This window comes from Macaca mulatta, chromosome 10 (genome assembly GCF_049350105.2).
Source record: "Macaca mulatta isolate MMU2019108-1 chromosome 10, T2T-MMU8v2.0, whole genome shotgun sequence".
Lineage (NCBI taxonomy): Eukaryota > Metazoa > Chordata > Mammalia > Primates > Cercopithecidae > Macaca > Macaca mulatta.
The window spans coordinates 63,532,223-63,556,528 of NC_133415.1; the positions used below are offsets into that span (position 1 = coordinate 63,532,223).

Here is a 24,306-nt window from a genome sequence, read left to right on the forward strand (position 1 = left end):
ACACTTCTCTTCTAAGTCGTGAGCTTCTCCTGCTTGCACTTACAGTGATGAGTTATAGCCTGCTGAATGAATATTTTCGCCATCGTGTGTGTTTCAGTGGCTTTGTGATGGTGTTATTGTTTATTTTAAAGTTTTGATCAAAACTCAAAGTGACACATGCTTAAATTTTATTGTCAAGCAAACTCTTGGTTCATGTCAATATTATTTGCATATCACCTTGACAACTGTATTTCTTCTTTGGTGTTTTGAATTCTTGAATTGGATGTAAACCCAACTATCAAAGTCCAGTTGGAATTTTCTTTTAAACACTTGGAAGATTATATTTCAGAAAGGTCTTTTGGTGATGTCACTAAGGACTGAGTAGATAAAATAATATTAAACTTACAGCTGTGTATTGTTACCATCCTTCAGAAGCATGTGGTATTAAGATGGATTTGTTTGTATTGACCATTTTATGGGAATCAGAAGGGCATAAGTTTTTTTTTTCTTTTTTTCTTTTCTCTTCTTCACCCTTCTACTTTCCCACCTGTCTCCCAGGTCACTCAGGACCTCTTATTGCATCTCATATTTACACACATGTTGAGGTATGAACTGTTTCGTGTATGTTTCCAAGTCTTGGGAATGTGACAGGATGGCTGTTCCAAACCTGATTCCCTCTGCAGAAGGGGATATGAGGGCCTTTTTTCCTAGGTGGCCTTACTCTTCTCTGGAGAGTGATAAATATTTCAGTATCAAGAAATATACAGACATTTTTTTAAAAACACAGAATTAAAATATTCATTTGTAATTTTACCTGGATAAAGGAGCCATTCTCAGTCCAGAAGCCTGCAGCACCATTGCCATTTTAAATGTCTTTGTTTCCTGACTTATCAGGTGAAACAGTAAAAGATTTGAATTTGAATAATTTTTTAAAGTCATTAGAAATGAAAAACCTGAAGCTGCCATTTCTCACCTTGCCCTTCACTGTATTCCATTTCCTGATTATTCTTGTGATTCCTTTTCTCTAGAGGAACATAGATCAACTTTTCTATGGAAATTCTGTAAGGGATTTATTCTGAAGAACTCAGGGATTCACCATCCTCTCCCTCCTTCCTTCGGTATTAAATAAGCAGTCATTTGGGTTCCACACTCAGCTTTTTAAGCATATGCTGAATTATTCCAGGCTTCTTAGTATTAAGTGAATACTTGGTTTCATGTAATTGCGGTCAATTTGTTGAGTGTTAATGCACTTTAGTTGCATGAGGTACAATTGAATTAGCTCCCTGGGGTACTGTTGCAGCGAAATACGGCTTTGAATAGCTGAGTGGCAGTCCCCTCCCTGCGCCTTGATCAACCTTCACTTAAAACTCCAACTCCTGGATTTAGTGTCTTCGACATCAAATGGGTATCATTTTAAGGTGAAGGGTGTTTTGAAGATTCTTTTTGAAGAAACTAGAAATAAGTCTGGTACTCCTCAGCTTTGAGAAATCTAGACTGCCCTGTATTTTGGTCAGGTAGCAGGTAACAAAATACCTTGTCTGTCAACTTTCATTTAGAACATTTCTGTTTAATTCTGTTATCAATTTATCTCACTGCTCTTGATGCATAGTTCCTTCTTAACATGTTCTTTGGAAAAGTTGAGGCTATCTTGCAGCTATGGTCTAGATTGTCAATGCTTTGATGAATGTACATACAAATCACAGTGGGCTTCCCTTTTAGATATAAATTCCTTCTTGCCACTACATGGGGAGGTGGATGTTAAAATCATGCTTTCCTTTGGCTTTTTCATGTGACAGCACAAGGAAACTGAGCTATTCTGGTCTATTCCTAATAAGAAAGAACAGTGCATTCTAATGAGGAAGGGGAGATTGTTAATTTCATGTATGTGTGTTTCTGAATTACCTGCTCCTTCATACATTGGTGTACTTCTTATGGATGTGAAGTGCTGTTGATGTTGCTAATTACCATTTCAAAAGCATGGTTCTAATAAGGCCAGACACAGCTTCTGCATCCTAGCAGGCTCTCTGTGTACTAACATTTTGGAGAACGTGAAATTTGATGAATGTTTACAACTAAAGGTCATCTTTCCTCACACTCACATTGGTCAGCCCCATCATTCAGGCTTAGCTCTCTTGTGCTCCCACATTGAGTTAATGAGGGCTCAAGGACTTAGGAACAGCTGCAATGGAAAAAGCTTAGATTTTTAAGGAGAATAAACTGAAACATTGTAGATAAACCTGAGGTTGTTTTTATGTATGTGAAGTCTATAAAACAAAGAAAAATTAAATGCTGAGGATTTTTTACATATGTAGAGAGACCTGCAGATAGAAATTGAATAACTATACTTCTCCACCTTTGTTGAAAGAGGCAGTCTTTTAGGTCTTAGGTTATGTTTCTGTTATTATCCAAGTGCCCAAATTTTTATAGCACTTGGAATAGGCTAGTCAGATTCTACGCCATTGGTGTCCCCTGCCTGTTGCTCAGGGCAGTGAATGGTGTGGCACTTTCAGGGCTTCCTGCTGCATGAGGACAAGCTTTCTAAATTTATTTTAAGGACATATTAAAGATATTGGGGCTGGGCATGTTGCTCAAGCCTATAAAGCCAGCACTTTGGGAGGCCAAGGTGGGTGGATCACCTGAGATCAGGAGTTCAAGACCAGCCTGGCCAACATGGTGAAACCCTGTCTCTACTAAAAATAATAATAAAAAATTAGCCAGGTGTGGTGGTTGTGTGATGGCACGCACCTGTAGTCCCAACTACTGGGACGGCTGAGGCACAAGAATCACGTGAACACAGGAGGCGGAGGTTGCAGTGAGCTGAGATCACGCCACTGCACTCCAGCCTAGGTGATGAAGTGAGACTGTCTAAAAAAAAAGATATTGTGAAAAGATTAAAAACATTAAAGATTATCTTTAAGATGTATTAAAGATTACGTGAAAGTGTCTTTTAAAATAGAAGCAACCTAAATGAGGATTTGGGCTATGACATATTAATATAATGGAATGTTGTTACAATCATTAAACCTCTGTTGTAGAAGCACATGATATAAAAGTCTTCACACTAAAAAATGGTTGAAATGGTGAATTTTATGATATGTATATTTTACCACAATAAAAAAAGTGTTCACAGATATTGTAAGTGAAAAAATCTGTTGTAAAGCAGAATGTAGTAACTTCTCATATGTGCATGCAAAAGTGTATCCTAAAATGGTGTAACGGCTGTGTTCTTTGCTTATCTGTTGAAATTGCTAGTGATTTTTATTCTTCTCTTTTCTTTCTGTATTTTCTAATTCTTCTTCCAAATATGTTTATTACATATAACCTATGGGGGAAGTGAATAAGCTATCTTAGTAAAAGGAGAGAACTCTCTTCCTCCAGTTATTTGTGTAACTTTTTAATTGAGAGTTAATTAGTTATGATTATTAAGTAGAGAAATAATGCACACAGAAGGAAATCTTAGAGAATTTGTTAAAATATGGAGCTCAGTTCCACCAATATGATATCTAATCAAATTACAATGTTGAAATATTAAACAATTTGACAGAAAAAAATATTTCTGTATTTAAGAACTTTATAGTTATTCCTATGAGATTTATCAGAATGTAGTATAAAAAAAGGAGAAAGGTGGAACCGCTCTGGAAGTGGACATCGAAACTTTAAAAAACCAAAACTCTTGGATGATTGGGCTAGGGAATGAATGATTCATAATTAAAACTCCGTTTGAATAAGAACAGTGTTTTCATCTCTAAACTATCACCAAATGCTTGGTACAGCCCCAGGTATTTTGTCGCTTTACTCCAGGGTATAATTTGTAGAAATTTATTATTAATGCATTCAAATGTATCACCTATATATCTGGTCAGTAACAGAGATTTAACTGAACACCTACTGTATACAAAGCAGTATGCTAGATGTGCAAAAGAGAAAATGGCAGGGCTTCTTTTTTCAAAGTGCACATCACTTTTGCTTGATTTAATACCAGAGTATCCCAGATCTATCTTGGAACAAGCAGATGGAGGGTTTTGGCTAAAAGGGGTTCCCCTGACTAGCTGTCCACCTTGTCAGGCACCCTCAGAATAGTCAGAGCCCAGGGGTTAGTAACCCCTTCATGAAGAAAATACCTAAGTGTGTTCTGCTTGGAAAGATATTCTTTTTCTCATAAAATCGTGGCATATTTTATAGTTCCAATCACAGAACCACCCAGTAGCCTAAAGTGTGAGTTAAATACGGACAGTCACATAGATCTATTCACAATTTATATCTATTTGGAATACTTTAAAAGATTATTTTTTACCAAAAACAGAGAACTTACCAAATGTTGTGCCCCAACCTGCTGGTCAGTGTATCTTGTATCTGAGGGTATGATCTCAGGAAACAGATGGCCTTGCTGCAGTTTCCATCCCCTGCTTGCTGGGTGTGCTTTTTGTTTCACTTTCTGTGCCTCCTTTCAACCACCTCTGCTAGGGAGGTGATAATAATACTCATCTCTTTAGCACGTTTGTGAAGAATAAATGAGACCATGTGTCAGACCATCTCAGAACACTGACTGACCCCTAGCAGGTTCTCAGTAAATGTAAGCTCAGTGGTAGAAGTCATGCTGGTTGTATTAATAGTAGTGAGGTAAAATTTTACATGTAAGAATTCTAACTCCTTTAAATTTAAAAATTTATAGCCGTGAGACACACAAAATCGCAGTGTTTTACATTGCTGAAGGTCAAGAAGACAAGTGTTCAATCCTCTCTAACGAAAGAGGAAGCCAAGCATATGAAGACTTTGTTGCTGGACTTGGATGGGAGGTAATGCATTTCATTCAGTAGGTGTTTATTGACCAGCACTATTTAAAGATGTGTCCAAAGTAGACATTGTATAAGTTTTTACATGTGCTTTTGCATTCAAATATAGCATAGGTAGAGTTCTGGAATTGAAGAATTTATTGGATTTGACATCTATTAGTTGCTTGTCAGTATTTAATATATGAACTTTTGTTTTCCTTTAACTTTCCTCTTAATATTTTTTCATTTGCTTTTTATCAGAACTGAATAGTCAGATGGGCTCTCCCAGCCATAGACAGTTTGTAGTAAGAGAAGACAAATGTGGGCAGAGAAGCAATGGCTTTGGCCACAGTATGGAGATTGAAGAAGAAGTCAATGACTTGATGGGTGAAAAGATGAAGAAAGAGTTGGATGAAGTCAAAAGTTGCAATGAAAATATAATATAATAGCCATGATGGTTTAGCTATCAACCTATTTCCCTAAGGTAGATCTCAGGATGATTGATGTTGGAAAAGTTTATTTTTTTCTTTATTAAATGGTACTCTGACATACAGACATATATACATTTATACACACACACACACACACACACACACACACACCCCTTTCCCCCCAAAACATAAACCTAAACAAAAAATTCCTAGAATCTGAAAGAATTAGGAGTAGTTACAATGGAAATCAACATATCTAAAATAATTTACTTATTTTTTTTCTTTTTTTTTTCTTTTTTTCTTTTTTCTTTTTTCTTTTTTATTTTTTTTTGAGACGGAGTCTTGCTCTGTCACCTGGGCTGGAGTGCAGTCGCATGATCTCGGCTCACTGCAACCTCCACCTCCCAGGTTCAAGCTCTTCTCCTGCCTCAGCCTCCCAACTAGCTGAGACTACAGGCACGCACCACCACGCCCAGTTAATTTTTTTGTATTTTTAGTAGAGACGGGGTTTCACCGTGTTGGCCATGATGGTCTTGATCTCTTAACCTGGTGGTTCACCTGCCTTAGCCTCCTAAAGTGCTGGGATTACAGGCGTGAGCCACCGCATCCGGCCAATTGCCTTATTTTTTATTAGTTTCTTGAGTACCTGTGCTGTGAAAAACTTTCTGGGTGCCTTTGAGAGCTCAGTGCTAGCAAGGGGACTGAGGTAGGGATGGGGACAGGGTAAGAGTACATGAGAATCAAAACAACATCCTTACTAAGGCAAGTAGGTTTGAGTCTAACAGTTGCTGCACTTCCAGTAAATCATTGTTCTTACAAGTAAGGCTACTTCTAATTTGTCATAGAATATAGTTATTTAATATATTTTTAAGTCATACATTATCAGTTAGAGTTTTAAGAGTATATGTTTACTGTATTTGGCACAGAGGAGATTCTTCTATTTCTTTTTTCATATGTTTTAGAATAGGTATTTTACTGAAAGAATACTAGTCTATGACAAGTTAAACATTTTGGATAAAGACACTAAGAAGTGAACACTCATGCCGTAACTTTAAAATGAATTATGACTCATAAACTTTCAGCAGTGGTGTAAAGTGGTTGTTCAACCCTTTTGAAAGGCAGTTTAGCAAAGTTTGCTGAATATTTTTAATATTGGTACCTTTTGACCCAGTGTCTTAGAAGAACACTCCTTTGAGTGTGCTTTCTGATTTAAAAAAGCAGAAACCCCCAAATTCCATCAATAGGGAACCTATGTATACACACACACACACACACACACACATATATATATACACACATACATTTATACATACAGGTGGGAAAAAAGTTAGAGATTATATAACAAAAGTTTGATAGTGGTTTTATTCAGTTGATATGATTATAGAGCACTTTTTTTTATTTCTTTAACATCTTAATCTGGTCTAACTTTGTATTACATTTGTTTGTAATCAGAAAGAAAGATATAAAAATGAAAATAATTTATGTTTTTGTGAATTCACAGTCCTGCTTAGTGAAAGAACAGCTCATTGTTGATCCTCACTCTTTCTTCTTTGTGACCTTTGTCAGGTGGATCTCTCCACCCACTGTGGGTTCATGGGTGGCCTTCAGCGCAATGGCAGCACCGGGCAGACAGCCCCTTACTATGCTACCTCGACTGTGGAAGTGATTTTCCACGTTTCCACTCGAATGCCATCAGACTCAGATGATTCCCTCACCAAAAAGGTAAGGCGTCTCCTCGGGCACCATTCTTAGCTGCCCTGGTTTGTTGGTGAGGTTCTCCTAGGACAGACAAATACAAAGGTAGAACGCATACTGAGATGGTTTCCTCTGAACTCTACGACTCTGAGATTAAGGTTTAGGAAAAGAAAGGGTCTTAAATGTTACTTTTGGATCTTCCCTCCGGTGAATATTACCTGATGGAAAATGACATTTTTGATCTCACAGATTGTCAAAGGTTACAAAGTATGATAACCCTGTACTGGTGGGGCTCTGGGAAAGCAGGCCCCTCCGAGGCTTGCTACAGAGCGATTTGGCAGCATCTGTCAACTTAAGTGCAGGTGCGCAGCTGCCCAGCAGCCCCACTGTTGCCCCTTACCTTTTATTCTTCAACTTGCTCTGTGGCCAGTTTTCCTTAGAATTCAAAGGAAACCTTATCCACCCCTGAGGAACCTCCCCCAGGGAACTTGGCCTTTACCTTCCAACCTGCAGGATGTTTGCCTCGGGCGACCCTGTGTTAAAAGTGAGGAGCGCCTTAAAAGAAAAGGCATTTGACTCAAGGAAGGAAGCCTCTAATCAGATCTGCTTCTGTAAGCTTCCAGATGAGGAGAACGTCTCAGAGCAACTGTGATTTGCACTCACTTGGCCTGCTAGCAGGTGGGGAACCTAGAATTCCCACCTTTCTCTCTCCCTACCACATAAATGCAAGGGACTGAGGGCAGCACCTCACGTGCTGACTAAGGCTGGCCATTGGGGAGTCTACTGTGGTGGTTATAGCCAGACCCCGGTGACAGGCGCAACAAGGATCAGGTGTATATTCAGTTATTTCATCAGCCTGTGCCTCAGTTTTTCATCTATTAAGTGAGATAAAAAACACAGCCTATGTTACAGGGTTATTGAGTGAAGTAAATGAGGTAATTCCTATGAAATTATGAAATTGCTTAGCACGGTGCCTGGGACGATGTCTCTGACCATCATCCCTCATTATTGCCCGTTGGTCTAATTGATTCTTTTTTTCCCCTGCCCCATTAGCCAGGTGCTTTATATTGGCAGATTGGCCTCACTGTACCTGCTTTATTTCTTTATTGCACGGTTTTGCTTTTTCACCACTGCAACCACAGATGTCTGGACTACGTACAGGCATACCTTGTTTCGTTGTGCAGCACTTTATTGCGCTTCACAGGTATTACATTTTTTACAAATTAGATATTTGTGGCAACCCTTAAACAAGTCTATCGGCACCATTTTTCCAACAGCAGGTGCTCATTTGTGTCTCTGTCTCATTTTGTAATATTCACAGTGTTTCTAACTTTATTATTATTATTATTATTATCATCATCATCTCATATGGTGGTCTGTAATCAGTGATCTTTGATGTTGCTATCGTAATTATTTTGGGACACCACAAACTGCCCATATAAGATGGCAAACTTAATTGATACATGTTGGGTGTGTTCTGACTGCTTCACCCACCGGCCGTTTAATAACCCCGTGTGGCCTCAAAGTATTCAAGTGAAAGGAAAAATTGGATGTCTCTCACTAGAAATCAAAAGCTAGGAACGATTAGAAGACATGTTGAAAGCTGAGATAGGCCAAAAGCTAGACCTCTTTAAACATTTACCCAAGTTTTGAACATAAAGGAAAAGTTTTTGAAGGAAATTAAAAGTGCTACTCCAGTGAACACATGAATAATAAGGAAATGAAATAGCTTGTTACTGATACGGAGAAAGTTTTAGTGGCCTGAACAGATCAAACCAGCCATAACATTCCCTTAAGCCAGAACCTAATCCAGAGCAAGACCCTACACTGTTCAATTTTATGAAGGCTGAGAGAGACGAGGAAGCTGCAGAAGAAAAGTTTGAAGCTTGTCAAGGTTGGTTCATGAAGTTTGAGGAAAGAAGCTGTCTCCATAAAATGAAAGTGCAAGGTGCAGGAGCAAGTGCTCATGGAGAAGCTGCAGCTTATCCAGAAGATCTAACTAAGATCTCTGATGGAGGTGGCTGCACTAAACAACAGATATTCAGCATAGTAAAAACAGCCTTCTATTGGAAGAAGGTGCTGTCTAGCACTTTCATAACTAGAGAGGAAAAGTTAATGCTTGGTTTCAAAGCTTCAAAGGAACAGACTGAGTCTCTCATTAGGGCTAATGCAGCTGGTGACTTTAAGTTGAAGCCAGTGCTCATTTACCATTCCCCAAATTCTAGGACCCTTAAACATTATGCTGAATCTACTCTACCTGTGCTCTGTAAATGGAACAACAAAACGTCTGTTTAGAGCATGGTTTACTGAAGATTTGAAGCCCACTGTTGAGACCTACTACTCAGAATAAGAGATTTCAGAGTATTACTGCTCATTGACAATGTACCTCATCACCCAAGAGCTCTGAAGGAGGCGTAATGTTGTTTTTCATGCCTGCTAACAAAATATCCATATTCTGCAACCCACAGATCAAGGAGTAATTTCAACTTTCAAGTCTTACTATTTAAGAACTTTCATAAGGCTATGGCTGCCATAGGTAGTGATTTCTCTGATGGATCTAGCAAAGAACATTGAAAACCTTCTGGAAAGGATTCACCATTCTAGATGCCATTAGAAACATTCATGATTCATGGGAACAGATCAAGATATCAACATTCACAGGAGTTTGGATAAAGTAGAGTCCCACCCTCATGGATGACTTTAAAAGATTCAAGACTTCAATGAAGGAAGTCACTGCACATGTAGCAGAAAGAGCAAGAGAATTAGAAGTGGAGACTGAAGATGTAGCTGAATTACTGCAATGTCATGATAAAATTTGACTGGATGACGAGTTGCTTCTTATGGATAAGCAAAGAAAGTGGGTTTCTTGAGAAGGAATCTGTTCTCAGTGACGATGCTATGAACATTGTTGAAATGACAACAAAGGATTTAGAATATTCCATAAATTTAATTAGTAAAGCAGTGACAGGGTTTGAAGAGTATTACTCCAATTTCAAAAGAAGTTCTGCTGTGGGCAAAATGCTGTCAGATACCATCACATGCTACAGGAAATCTTTCATGAAAGGAAGAGTCAATCAATGTAGCAATTTCATTATCTTATTTTAAGAAATTGCCACAGCCACCCCAGCCTTTAGCAACCACCACCCTGATCAATCAGCAGCCAACAACATCAAGGGAAAACCCTGTACCATCAAAAAAAGACTACAACTCACTGAAGGCTCAGATAATCATTAGCATCTTTTAGCAATAGAATTTTTTTATTAATATATGTATGTTAAGAAATAATGCTATTGCGTATTTAATAGACTATAGTAAACATAAGTTTTAGGCATACTACTTTCCCAGTGCACACAAAAATTTGTGTGATTTGCTTTATTGCAATATTTGCAATATCTAAAAAACCTATTGCAGATATGTCTGGAACCAAGCGTATAATGTCTCTGAGGTGTGCCTCTATATGATGGGCAACAGTGCATGTGAAACATCAGAACTCGAGTCATAGCCCAATTACAGACGACTTTCACAGCGATCAAGTGTCTCAGAGGTACAAAGCACAGTGTGCATTCAAAAACTCAGCAGCCTTTCCCTCTCCTGCCCCAGCATGCTATAATGACCTCCTGGGGGTGGCAGTACTACAGTCAGAAGCGCTGACCACGTGCTGGTTCCCACAGGTCTTGGAGGAGCTGTCTCAGTGTTGGGTTTTGATGGCTGCCCCTGGCTGTAGAGCTCTCAGCAATGGGAACTCTGCCCTCCAAGAGTTCACCAGGATCTCAGACTCTAGTGTAGCTTACCAGGATCCTAAGCTGGGCTAACACATCTTTTTTATTTGCAGTACATTGTAAATTATTTCTGCTTTACAAATGTGTCACCATATTCTATACTTTTCTTATGACTGAGAATTATTTTGTTAAAAGATATAATTTTTAAAATATAAAATATTTTTTAAAATTATTTCTTAAGTAAAGTAGGACTGTTTTTTCTTTTTTGAGAAAAGACATGTTTTCTTGTTAAAATGCCAGGCTGTAAATAATGTTCCAAGACTTGGCCTGGTTGAAAGATTCCCTACTGTAATAATCAAAATTCAGCTGAACCTTTTGCAGCTCTAAGATTTAGCATCATTAGTGATAAACTCTCTTTATCAGATGTCTCACAGCTAGACTAAAAATCAGTCACAGTAACAGCAGCCCATAGTTCCTTGTCTTATTCTAACTAAATTGTCCCTAACAGCTTAAAAATGAGCTACAAAATTCTAAAGTGATTCATGCTCTCTTCTGCCCCCATCACGGGGGGACTTTTTCAATTCTGCAATCCGGTTGCAACCCCATACTGAACTCTTGATCCTTCACTGCAGAAATTTGTTAGCTCTAGCTAGATTAGATTTTTCACAGCTAATCTAACTGCTGTAGGGGTTTGCAGAGTGGGGACAGAGCTGTGCTATTGGATTTGTCCAATTCATTTGACTCCAGGACTATAATTGCACTTATGTCTTACAAGGCTTTTATAGCCTCAGGCTGGCCAGCCACATAAAAAACAAATTGGCAGTGATACAGTACGAGTGAAAAGGGATGAAAGGCCCACATTATCAGTCTCCAGGCAGCGCTGTTCTGGCAGGAAGTTTCTTGGTTAATTTACAAATAAAACTTAGATTTTAGGATGGGCACACTGTCAGCTGAACAATGGGGATGTCAGGCCTGACTGTTACTTAGTAAAAGTAGCAGCCGGGCCCACTGAGGAGCAGGAATTCTTCAATCAAACAGACGACTCCTTCTGGAGCCAGCTGGCGATGTAATGCAATTAGTCGAGAAAGGAGGTCAGCCTATTAGGTGTGTACCATGACCAGTGTCACCAGTGGCGTGCAGCCTGGCAGCAGCAACAGACAGAATGGCTTAGGCAAAGGGACTTTAAAACTCTGTTAGGATGAAAAGTTGTGGAGCCGGGATTGATTTCTTAAGACTTAAAATCTGAGCATTTGTTCTGAGCCTGATGAGTCTCCAGGCATTCTGGAGCTTGTGCAGTTGAAGGAGTAGCTAACATAAACACCGGCTCCATTCCAGGAGACTCATCATTCTTCTCCAGTTACATAGGAACCAGATCAACTTGACTTGTATGCACTCACTGAACTCACTGGTGGGTTTCTAATTTGAGGGCCTCTAATCACAGTTCTTTAATATTCACAAAATTAGGTCTCTATGATGGACTCTTCTTTAAATTGGGCAACACTTTGAGGTGTCCAGAGTATTCTGTATGTTCTGATGTGGTTGACAATTTGCCCAGATGAATTTTATTTATTTTACCTACCTGTTTTCTTATAGGCAACAGAAGCCATATTTTTGCCCTTTACTCCAGATTTATCAGCCAGTTGTTCCCATGGCCTTAGCTTTTAGTTTTGTGATTTAGCTAATTAAACTGTGACGTATCCAGAAGTCTGAGTCACATGTCACTGAAAGCAGCTTTGAGATGATGAATATATCATATCATTACCACACAAAAATAGCTTTTCCTTAGTGACAGAATTGCCACACTGGGAGGATGGGTCTATTAGTGTGAAACTACCCTCCCTTGCAGTAGTTCTGAGAATACAGATGCAAGTAAAATTAAGAGATACTTAGGTTATGTAATTGAGTAACCCAATTTAAAATGGAAAAGTAACTACAAAATTTCAATAATCATGGTATTACCTCACAGTTAATGTTTTGCAGCTAATACTTGTGGATCAAAAGGAGCTGTCACAGATACTAGAGCACCCACATCGGGTGGTGGCAGCACGTTTGAGGGGTGTTTAGTAATTTAGCCATTAGAAAGTCATAGATACCATTAAATTGTTCTGGACCATCATGACTTGTGCTCAGCCCCCGCAGTTTCCATTCAGACATTTGTGCAAGCATTATACCAAGGGACCCAGAGCCACTCTGAAGCTGGCTGTCTTTGCAGGGTGAGGGCCGTAAGTGTGAACTCTGGGATAGCCCCAGTTCTCACAATTGCCTTCTGCAGGTCTTAATTCCCCTTACAGTTCCAGTTAGATACTATTCATATTTCCCTGAGAACATACCTATATTAGGTTCTTGATGATGCTGGCTACCATGTTTTTACTTCAAAAGGACCGAATTTTAGGAGTGTATTGTAATGTCTTTGCATGTTTTATTAAAAAGAAAAGAAAAGCTGTAGCAAATATAGGAATGGAGAAATAGAAAGAGCTGTTCAGCACTACTAGGAGGCCCGGTGTTGTATTTTGTTTAAAACTATGTAAGGGGTTGGCTACACCTTTTGCCTGCTATTCTTTTACCTTTATATGGGAAGGGGGAAGGAAAAAAATGATGTACTGGGTAATTTTGCCATTAGAAAGTCATAGATACCATTAAATTGTTCTGGACCATCATGACTTGTGCTCAGCACCCGCAGTTGCATTTGTCTCAGAGCCCACATTCAAACACAGTTGAATCGTGCACCCCTCAGTATAGGTACAATGGTATAGGCACAGGTCACTTTTTAAATAATTGGCCGTACAGTCATTCCCAGAACTATGAGAGTGAAGAGTAAACAGGCATTGGAGCAAATGAGCTTCCTTTTGTAGCCTTATAAATAGAAAAGAGGCTATGTTGGGGTCACCTGAGATTTTCTTTTTGTGGTCCAATAGTCTAAAGAAAATTGTATTTATGCTAACACGTTTTAAATACATAGTATTCCAGAACATCTTTTTAAAAAATACTTTAAGATAAAACTAAAAATGTTAGATTTGACACATCTCTATTTTATTAAACTGCTTCTGAATTTAGTCATTTTTAATGTTCATCTGTTAGATAAGGAAGCAAGAAATACTTGTTCGTGGTGCTGGGGAGCATCCTTCTGCAGTTCCATGTGAGAGAACGAGAATCTCAAATTCCCAGAAGATGTCAGAGGACCTTACCAGCCTTTGTGGTTTCAGAACTTCAATTTTGGCCAACATTTTAATCTTTATAATCTAGTTTATTTTAGTCACACTTTGATTCTTTGTCACTTAAATGATTTCGTGTGCAGCTTTCTCCAGCTTGAGATGGTACAGTCATCGTGCAGGAGATTGATTAAGGGTGTTCTTACACCTGACAAAGCCTGGGCCTGAAAGAACTCTCAAGAGGTCTTGTTTTGGAGATCTTTCTAGTAAGGCCTCCTCAAAGAGGCCAGGAGTCTGTGATTTGCTTTTGTTCTTTGCAGACTCTTTGTGTATAAGATGATAAAACAAGTGGGCTACACTGCTAAGCAATGACAGTAAAGTAACTTTGGGTGCAGGCTTAGGTAGCTTTGAAACAGTGAAAATGACCCGGAATTGGAAGCCCCAGTGCATGTCCCGGGCCCGCTCTGTCACTGCTGCTCATGCAGCCTCGGGTAGGTGTGCCTGCACCTTCCTGAGCGCCCATTTCTTTTTTGTACGATAAGATGAAGATGATGTCATCTACCTCAGAGAGTTAATGGGAAGATTAAATGAGACAATATGTGTGAACATGCCTTCTATACAGTAAGCACTCTTTAAATGCTAGGTAGGGGTATTCTTATCAGACTTAAGCAACAGTTATTCATTTCCTAAGCAAAGGTAATTTTATACATCTTTTTCTTAAAGGTTTGTCACAAATCTAGTTTCTTATACATTTGATAACAATTGTGTTGTAATGGCTTATGTTCTCTTATGTTCATATTCTTATGTTCATAGTAACCATTGAATTGAGAGTCTCATAAAGCACAACTGCAATGTGGAATAAAAGACGCATGCTGTTAATTGTTTAGAAACATATTCAGCAGTACAAAGCATAGGACTCTGATGCAGGAGTAAATTCTGCATTGGAAAATAAATTCTTACAAAGACCTCAGCCCCATCCAGCTGTAATGTGCCTGCGAAGCTTGCATGCCTTATCTTAGTACCAACGCACTAAGAAGATAGGCTGTGTTTTTATGTACTTGTGCTTTGTAAAATCCTCACAGAAGAACATCAGTGGTGAGGTCTTTTTTGATAGTGAACTTTTTTTGGCCTTTGAGTTTTATAATTCAATTTGTAAGCCATGACCCCTCATAAACTGCTGTTATCACCCTGATTAATAAAGAGCCAATTTGCTTTTGCAGCTTCGTCACTTGGGGAATGACGAGGTCCATATTGTCTGGTCTGAACACTCCAGAGACTACCGCAGGGGTATTATCCCAACCGCCTTTGGAGATGTTTCAATCATTATTTACCCAATGAAGAATCACATGTTCTTCATCGCGATAACGAAGAAACCTGAGGTACGTCGTTTTTATTGCATTGTTGTACTGACTCATACAGCATTTGCCGTGTGATTCACTGTCATTGAAAATCAATGATACAAATATGTTAAAAGGGACTCTCATCCTGTTGTTGAATGTCTTACATGTATCTGAATTATGCATGCTTTATAGGAATTAAATATGAATTGGGATTTTCAAAGAATTTTTCATCATGAGCACAACGTTTTGTTATTGTATTACTATACCTCTTTGGAAATTATAATGTCAAATTTATTATTTTGTAAATGTTTTAAGTTTTCTAAATTTTGTACTTTTGAAAAATTGTAACTTGAAATTTTGGGTATGTTGATTAATAATAAGAGTTGAAGGAACCCCATATCACATCTAGCATTTTGTGGAGAACCGTGGGTATGGAATCCAAGCTTGCCTGGTGTACAGGCACTTGCCAAACCTCTGACTGTGCTAATGGGGTCAGTCCTGCAGGATTGCAGTCATGTCCACGAAGAGGCTGGGCCTCTAGAGCATGGCCCATGTGATGAGTTTCAACAATTGGAGCACCTTGCTGCAGAATCAGTTCAGCCATGTCAATTGGTATTGATCATGGGAAGAGCTGGAACAATCCAATGATCTGTGTGCTGTGTACTAAATTGGCTGCAGTTTCGATCCTTGTCATACCTTTAGTGGTATTTTAGCCATGCTTTATATAGCAACTTGTTTTTGTTTTAGAATTACTAATAGAAGGGTGTTTTTAAAGTTCTTAAACATTAGCATATTAAGCCATCTCTCAAGAGGAATGACTTTGTGTTTTTCAGCTTGATAGTAAGTATAATCTTCATTTTCATTTCAAGTTGTTCTCCTGAAGGAGCTGAAAGTTACGCTTCTGAAAACTCTCTTTTAAAGCTTTGAAATAATAGACAACAGATTTATTGTTCATATTAGGATTTATGACCTAATCTAAAGGGTTAAAGTTGTGAGGATTAAATGAACTAATAAGTAGAAAATGGTTCAAACAGTGCATGGTCCAGAGTAAAAGCTACTTAAGTGTTAACTATTATTCTTCTTATTATTATTGTTGTTGTTGTGTTGTTTGTTATGACTACTATGGAGAGAGAATACTTAATGAATTCCAGGTTTAACATGCTTATTATTCTCAGAGTAGATGCAGTGTGGGTCAACTCCTGAATTCATAAAAGTCCCATTCTGGCTGTTGCAAAGCCTGACATAAAGGGAACCCTCTTTTCTATTCAGGGAACGCAGATGCCAAAAGTCACTTCATATTAAATATTTGCATCATTTTTTATTCTGATGTCCATGTGCGTAAAGTTTTCGGTTTTGTGTATGAAAATGTCTCTTAGTGCTAACATTTGTATTTGTCCATGAAGAACACTAGTTTAAAGAATTAAACTGAAAATTTTAATATAAGGGAACCAGTGAATTTAGTGTCTTGTAGCTTGCAAAAAGAGGAAACGTGTTTCTTTAATATTTAGTATGGATTAATTGGCTTTATTAGCTCATTTTCAACATGGGCCTCTAAAATGTCATTTAATGTCACCTTTATTTTTAAATAAAAAACATACAAGGCATTTTAATTCACTTTATAGAATCAAAAGTGATTTTTTAAAAAGGTAGTACATTGATAATGCATGAATATAATTATTAACATACCTTGTAAACTTTCTTATAAAATGTTTGCATATTTTATGAATTTGGCTATAAATTCTAACAAGATGAATTGAGCAAATCGCTTTCTTAATATTTTAATTCAAAAAGCCTAAAGGGAAGAAGAGAATAATGGCCAACTGGAAATTTAGTATTATCCTTACATTTAAAGTACAAACCATTACAATGTAATAAAATTAATCTAGACATTTCCAGGGCAAGTGTGGCTGACCTTTTGTTCACCAACCACTGACCCCAGGGTGAATGCAAGAGGCTTGCGGAGGGAAAGTCTGTTTGTTTGGCTTCAGTCCCTGGTATTTAAATTGCATTCCCTAATCAAATGAAAAGGCTGTCCTCTCTATCAGGTTACAGAATCCATGGCAACATTTGGCCTTTTATATCCATAATGTTAGCCTTTTTGTTTGCATCTAAGTAGAGACACCTGGAGCAATGTTAACATTAACCGATTTAGCATTAATAGCTTCATTATATAAGAATTTCTGATCAGATAGCTGTTACTTTTGTTATATTGCTTCAGCTTGTATTGTTGTCATTTTTTATCTCCCTGCTTGGCAACCAGGCAATGATTTGCAAATTTTTTTTGTCTTGATTAATTAAGCAATATAATTATCAGTAACCGTGATGCAGTCTTTGCTCAACAAAGCTTCTGAGAGAAAACAATGGTAAGTCTGTTAGTATGAATGCATTCCACGCGTCCCAGATGCATGAGGATATTATGGACAATGAGGGGAAAGGCCGCCTGTGAGCGAGGACAAAGGGTGCCACGCAGACTCGACACACTGCACATACCGCCAGGGACATGCTGCGGGCTCCCTGGGACACAGACGCCTCGTTAGATTACAGCTAGTCAGCAGAGATTAATTCTCAGCCATTTGGTGCAATAATTTACCCATTCCCCAGCCTTTTAACTAGTGTTCCTTACTGTGGAAGGGAAGGCTTTGTACTCAAAAGGTTTATTTAACCTTGCCTACTTTTAGGGATCTCCACCAAAATCATTAATTTTTTCTTAGAAATTGTAATGACGCAGCTGCTTGAAGTTAAGGAATATTCCTTTTGAAGGACAGGATATGCATAAGTTTCCAAAATTGTAGGTAGAGTCAAAGGCATTCTTCTAGCACCTGTATATTTCATCTGAGTATAGTATGACTCTGTGGTCTAAGTACATTTATTTTACTGTTCTCTGGGCAGCCATGCTTCTCTAAGAATAATTTTAATCCTTTTTTGGGAGAGAGAGAAAAAAAAAAACCTCATCAGTACACAAAAGTCTTGCTCATTGGACAGAGTCATGCATATTCAAAGTGTACTTTCATTCACTCGGCCTCATTAATAGCGTATGTAATAATGTAGGGCTATTTGTAATACAAGCTTACAGGCAGCATTGCTTCCAAGTCCTTTGAAATTTAACATATTTCGCTTTTTCATTCCATACACCTCCCTTAAATATACAAATTATGTGCCTGGCAGAATCCGCCTCCTCTTAATAATACACAGCATTTGTGAAATGGTATGTTGAAGAAGTGTGGGTGTGCTTGTGTGAACGCATAAAACCCTCTCATCTGAGAGGGCCTGTTCACTTCTTGAGCTTTGGATTGAACTTCTTTTTTTCATTAAAAAAAAAAAAATCAGTGTGCTTAGCAGCATCATTCCATTGTTGAATTACTTTCAAAATAAGTCCATCTCCATAAACATTGAGACAATCGTTCTTTGGTCGTAGAAAAGAAATGTGTTATTGTTAGACTTATGTTTTTTCCAGCTTTTATTACTAAGTCAGCAGTCAAGGAAAGACTTGCATATAGAGTAGAAAGTGAGTGATTCAAGGGGTTTGTTAAAATGCCCGAGTTGTTCTTCAGAAAAGTGATTCATAGAGCCTCCACACTGCAGTGAGTACCCACGCTGCTTTCCCTCCCTTTCAGTATCTGGAAAGTAACACTGGTGTTCAAAATGTTTGCCTTTAGAAATTTGCGAAGGTAAGTTTTAGTGGTTTGGGCATGTTTGTTTCCAGGCATAGTAGTGACTGACTGGTGACCGGTTGACCAGAGGGTAGATGTTGAGAAGCAGCCTTGAGCAGGAACAGTTGAGACAAGAGGAAGTTTTGGTGAAGTGTCCTCCTCTTCACCTCAACCAGAATGTCCCTTTTGTAAATGGAAAACATGCTAAAGTCCTCTGAATTCTGCTTACTCAGCCCTGGTACACATGGGCATGGAGAAAAAAATGATAGTGATTCAATGATTTCTGAAAAGCATAGGAGGGAAAGTAGTAAGACAGGAGATGGGACCCCAGAGTTATGGTTCTAAGCCTACCGCAAGATGGTAGGTGTCTTGGGCAGATCTTTCCATTTCTTTGAACCTTAGCTTCCTCAGCTGTGAAGTACTGGTTGAGAATCAAGGCTTCTCTGTAGTCCTTAAAGGGATTCTAAATACCTTTTTTTTTTTTTTTTTTTTTGATCCTTTTGTTTCTAGCTGCCCGTACCTTTCCTTAAGTAATCCTGACTATCCCCAGAGCTTCATGGAAGTAGTCGCTGGCTCTCTTGAAGGTTCAGCAGCTGTTGTGAGTGAGTGAGAGTGTGTGGGTGTGGGTGTGGGGGTGTGTGTGTGTGTGTGTTCATTCGTGTGTTCGTGTGTGTTCATGCATCCCTCTTTAGGGTGACATCTAGCTCAGGACCTGTACCTGGAGCAGGTGCCCAGAAATGCTGGGAAAAGGCTGATGTGCCAGAATTTACAAGAGCATTTGCACATGGGAGGCTGAGAGGAGCCTAGGATTGGCACTGAGTTTGAAAGGAAGTCTTTTAAGCTTACTAGTGTGACCTCATGCTATAGGGAGAGTGTTTGACTTTGCAACATGGTTATGTAAATCTCTTTCTTTTCATTTTATATGTGCAGGTTTTCTTAAATATTTATCCCAATCACAGCCAACTAACCTGTTTAAGATTAAATCATGCCCTTTAAAATGCTCTGGGAACTTCTCAGGGAAAATAAATTGTTAACCTTTGAATACACAAAGAATTATTTATTTAGAAAAGATCATTGAAAATACCAAACAACCAGAATGTACTAAAATAGGTTATTAAATGGATTACTATGTTATGTTCTGTTTGGATAATTTATTATTATTGTTATTAGCATTATTTTTAGTAAAGGAATGACATTGAGAACTATGTGGAAAGGCATCTGTCATTTGCAGATGTTAAATTAAAATCAAATTTCTTCTCTAATTCATTGCCACTTCTAATTAGAGGAATTCCCTAGATACAAGGGATTTGTATTATTCCTTTTGTCCAGTTTTTGAAAGACTGAGTCACCCACGAACAGTTGCTGAAGAATACTAAAGAACGTTTATTTATACAATAAGCCTTGATACAGATGGAAGAAAATCTATAGCCGACTATTATTAGCTCTTAGCCGCTGTTTTATCTTTCACAACAATTTGGCTTTTGAGAATTTCTTCTCAACTGATTTTCCTCAGAAGTTGACGTTATTTCCCCTTTTTTAAGTTGGTCTTTGCATATACATCTTCTTCTTATTTGCTTTATCTTCTCTCCTTTGGCCAGCCAGAGAGCCAGCCTGTGTAAATGCATACCAAATGGCAAATGGTAGTGTAAGAAAGCAAGGCAGCTCTCATTCTCTGCCTCTGAGCTACTCAGTAGGAAGGGCCTTTTGACTCAAGAGACAGCAGGCTCCCCAGACCCCTCAGCATTCAACTGCCTAGGTTCCTGCACACAGGTGCACACAGTGTCAGCCACTCGGCCCAGCAAGGAGGATGGGTGTCTGGAACACATAGAACTTTTCTGTGAAAAGGAAAGAGCACTCATTGCCCCAGAATCAGAGAATTTATCTTTACAGTAGTAGTTTCTGTGCAACACTTGAAACGTAGTAGTTTGTTGTTGTTGGGTTTTTTCCTTTTTTTTTTTTTTTTTTCATTATTACTTTCATTACAACTCCACCTCGCCAGTTACTGGACTGCTTTTAGTATAAGCCATAAGAGGAAGTACACTTATTTTTTTATGCAGAATATTTTTTAAATAAACTCTTTGAAGTGTGGTGTTACTAAAGATAGATGGAAGAAAGGGTTATTCTTTCTTATTATTTCTTATTTGTACCTACTCTTAGACTATGAGTAGGTCCTTGATTTTCCTCTTTGGAACTGAAATGCCTGTGTTTTCTACCAGTACTATCTTAGAGGGAAAGCTCATTATTAGTCATCGCTAGTAGAACTAACAGTCTCATCCTTCTTTGCTCCCATTTGAATTCTCACAGGCCCGACTGCTTCCTCTGTGCTGTAGATAATGATATCAAAATAGTTTTGCCCAATCTTTGCAGTTTTTAGATCTTTGTGTTTTAATTGTGGAACATTTTTCTCAAACCCACCAAACAGAACTGTGGAAGTGGAAGAAGGTTACTCAGGACCCCAAGGCCACTCCCTTCACCCTTCCCCTGGCCTTTCATGCATCTCCATGAAGCAAAAGACAGATGGTCACGAGAGGCCTTATTCTAGAAATGTCGAAAGGGGCAACAGATTTGGTTAATGCCCAGCAATCAGTCCCTTGGGAACAGGAGTGCTTCATTTAGTCAAGCAAGCAACACCTATCCGTTGAGGCTGCTTCATGCCAGATACTGTGTCAAGGGTTGGGGGTCCCACTCTCCTGGAATCTAAATTTTAGTAAGGGAGATGGCCACTAAATAAGTAAATAAATGGTTGAGCCGAGACTCTTTTATAGGAATGGGTGTTTCAAAGAAAGTAAAGCAGAGTGATAGAATGGGCAGGAAGAAGGCTGCTTTAATTCAGATAGGGAGATGTCTGGTTTCCAGTCAGCATGGAGGAAGCTTGGTAGTCATCACTGCCATCCTCACAGTGAAGGTAAGTTTTAGTGGTTTGGGCATGTTTGTTTCCAGGCATAGTAGTGACTGGCTGGTGACCGGTTGACCAAAGGGTAGATGTTTAGAAGCAGCCTTGAGCAGGAGCAGTTGAGACAAGAGAGACTGTATCAGGCAGATATAGAGAATCACAGCTTATCAGAACAGAAGCCCAGTAGCAGAAACCTCTGGGAAACCAATACCACAATAGGAATACTTAAATTATAATTCACCCATTGCAGGAGGCTTAGTGTGGACAAATCTGAGAGTTAAATAGAGTCAAGTGGGGCTGGCTTGTAATCCCTCACACTTTTGTGAGTTTTACCTCGAGGATACTTACCAGGTTCTCACAGTAAAAACTGGAGGAAAATCCCCTCTTTGGCAGAAAAAGGGAGAAAGCAGCCATTTGGAAATACAGTTGACCTTTCAGCAACGTGGGTTTGAACTCTGTGGGTCCTCTTACACATGGATTTTTTCTCAACCAAACTCAGGTGGAAAATATACAGTATTTGTGGGAAACGAAACCCATGTAAATGGAGGGCTGACTTTTGGTATTTGTGGGCCAATTGCAGGAATTAAGTATGCTTGGATTTTGGCATGCACAGGGGTGGGGCATTGGTTCTGGAACCGGTCCCCCTCATATACCTAGGGATGACTGTATACCCAAAGTATGTTGTTCTTCTTAACAAAGTCTGCCCTCAAGAGAAACTTTTTTTTTTTTTTTTTGAGACCGAGTCTGGCTGCCACCCAGGCTAGAGTGCAGTGGCACAATCTCAGCTCACTGCAACCTCTGCCTGTGGGGCTCAAGCAATCCTCACACCTCAGCCTCCGGAGTAGCTGGGACTAAAGGCATATGCCACCATACCCAGCCAAGTTTTGTATTTTTTTGGAGAAATGGGATTTCACCATGTTGCCCAGGCTGGTCTCAAACTCCTGAACTCAAGTGATCCACTCACCTTGGCCTCCCAAAAGTACTGAGATTACAGACATGAGCCACTGTTCCCAGCCAAGAGAAACTATTTTTTTTTTTTTTTTTTTTTTTTTGAGACGGAGTATCGCTCTGCCGCCCAGGCTGGAGTGCAGTGGCCGGATCTCAGCTCACTGCAAGCTCCGCCTCCCGGGTTTATGCCATTCTCCTGCCTCAGCCTCCCGAGTAGCTGGGACTACAGGCGCCCGCCACCTCGCCCGGCTAGTTTTTTTGTATTTTTTAGTAGAGACGGGGTTTCACCGTGTTAGCCAGGATGGTCTCGATCTCCTGACCTCGTGATCCGCCCGTCTCGGCCTCCCAAAGTGCTGGGATTACAGGCTTGAGCCACCGCGCCCGGCCAAGAGAAACTATTTTAACACAGCCTGTCTGGCCTGGGGGAAGGGAAACACTTAACACGAACTCACTTTAGTCTTCCTATCTCATCTAAGTTGGGATTGGAAGGAGACAAGAAAACAAAACTGAGAAGCACTTTTGAAGGTCACAGTCCAGGGGCACAGGCTCACTGCAAGACTGAGACGTAATGCTAGGACTATAGAATGCTTCCTCTTTTCCATACCCAACTACTATGTCAGGAGGGCTTTTGTATAGTAACAGGGAGTACCGCTGAAAGAACTGCACATCCTAGATCTTATTCAAGAAAAGTTATGTAAAAAAGCCTAGAAATAACATGGGCGGTGAAAGCAAGGTCATCCAAAGAAATTTTAACCTCTGACATGTACAGCTATAGAAAACAAGAAGCACGGCCTGTTAGCCAATTAACCATAAAACCCCACATTTGAGGCCTGATTACTTCAGTTCATTTTACCCAATACATCATATCCAGCTTTCAACAAAAAATACAAGGCATACTAAAAGACAAAATAAACAATTCTAAGAGACAGAGCAGGCATCAAAACCAGACTCAAACATGGCAGAGATTTTAGACTAATCAGGTTGACAATTTAAAATAACTATGATTAATATGCTAAGGATACTAATGGAAAAAGTGGACAGCATACAAGAAGAGATGGCTAATGTAAGTAGAGAGATAGGCACTCCAAGAAGTAATTAAAATGAAATGCTACAAACCAACAACCCTGTGACAGAAACAAAGAATGCTTGATGGGCTCATGAGTAAACTGGGCATGGCCAAGGAGAGGAATTGTGAGCCTGAGGATGTGTCAGTAGAAACTGGGAAACTGGAATGCAGAGGGGAGAAAAGGTTGAAAAACATCTGAACAGAACTTCCGAGACCTGTGTGACAATCATAGAAGATGTAACGACATGTAATGAGAATACAAGGAAGAGAAAGGAGAAGAAATTTTGGAAATTGTCATGGCTGAGAATTTTTCAAAATTAATGACAGATCCAGGAAGCACCAGGAACACTAAGCAGAATAAATATCAAAGTGTCTACACCTAGGCACATACAAAGCACAGAAAACCAAAAACAAAGAGAAAATCTTGAAAGGAGCCAGAGGGCTCCTATGCTGGCACCAGCGGCTGCAGAGGAGCAAGGGTAATAAATAGGGCTTCTCTTCAGAAAGCGAGCAATCAGGAAGAGAGTGGCATAATATGTTTAAAGTGTTGAAGAAAAAAAAACAAAACACTAACCTAGAATTATGTATCCAGAGAAATTACTCTTCAAAAGTGAAGGAGAAAGACCTTGTCAGACAAAAGTTGAGGGAATATGTGATTAGTAGA

The 24,306-nt window shown here is 39.1% G+C and overlaps 1 protein-coding gene across 7 annotated transcripts in view; it reads left to right on the plus strand.

The window, feature by feature from the left end:
• RALGAPA2 (Ral GTPase activating protein catalytic subunit alpha 2) overlaps positions 1-24,306 on the plus strand; it is a 322,744-nt gene that overhangs the window by 201,264 nt on the left and 97,174 nt on the right. For 5 of the 7 annotated variants that reach the window (XM_015149541.3, XM_015149539.3, XM_015149540.3 and 2 more), the window contains 3 exon segments: positions 4,652-4,775; positions 6,749-6,904; positions 14,966-15,124. In XM_015149541.3, the coding sequence (XP_015005027.1) occupies positions 4,652-4,775; positions 6,749-6,904; positions 14,966-15,124 (439 nt within the window). 7 annotated transcript variants of the gene reach the window in all.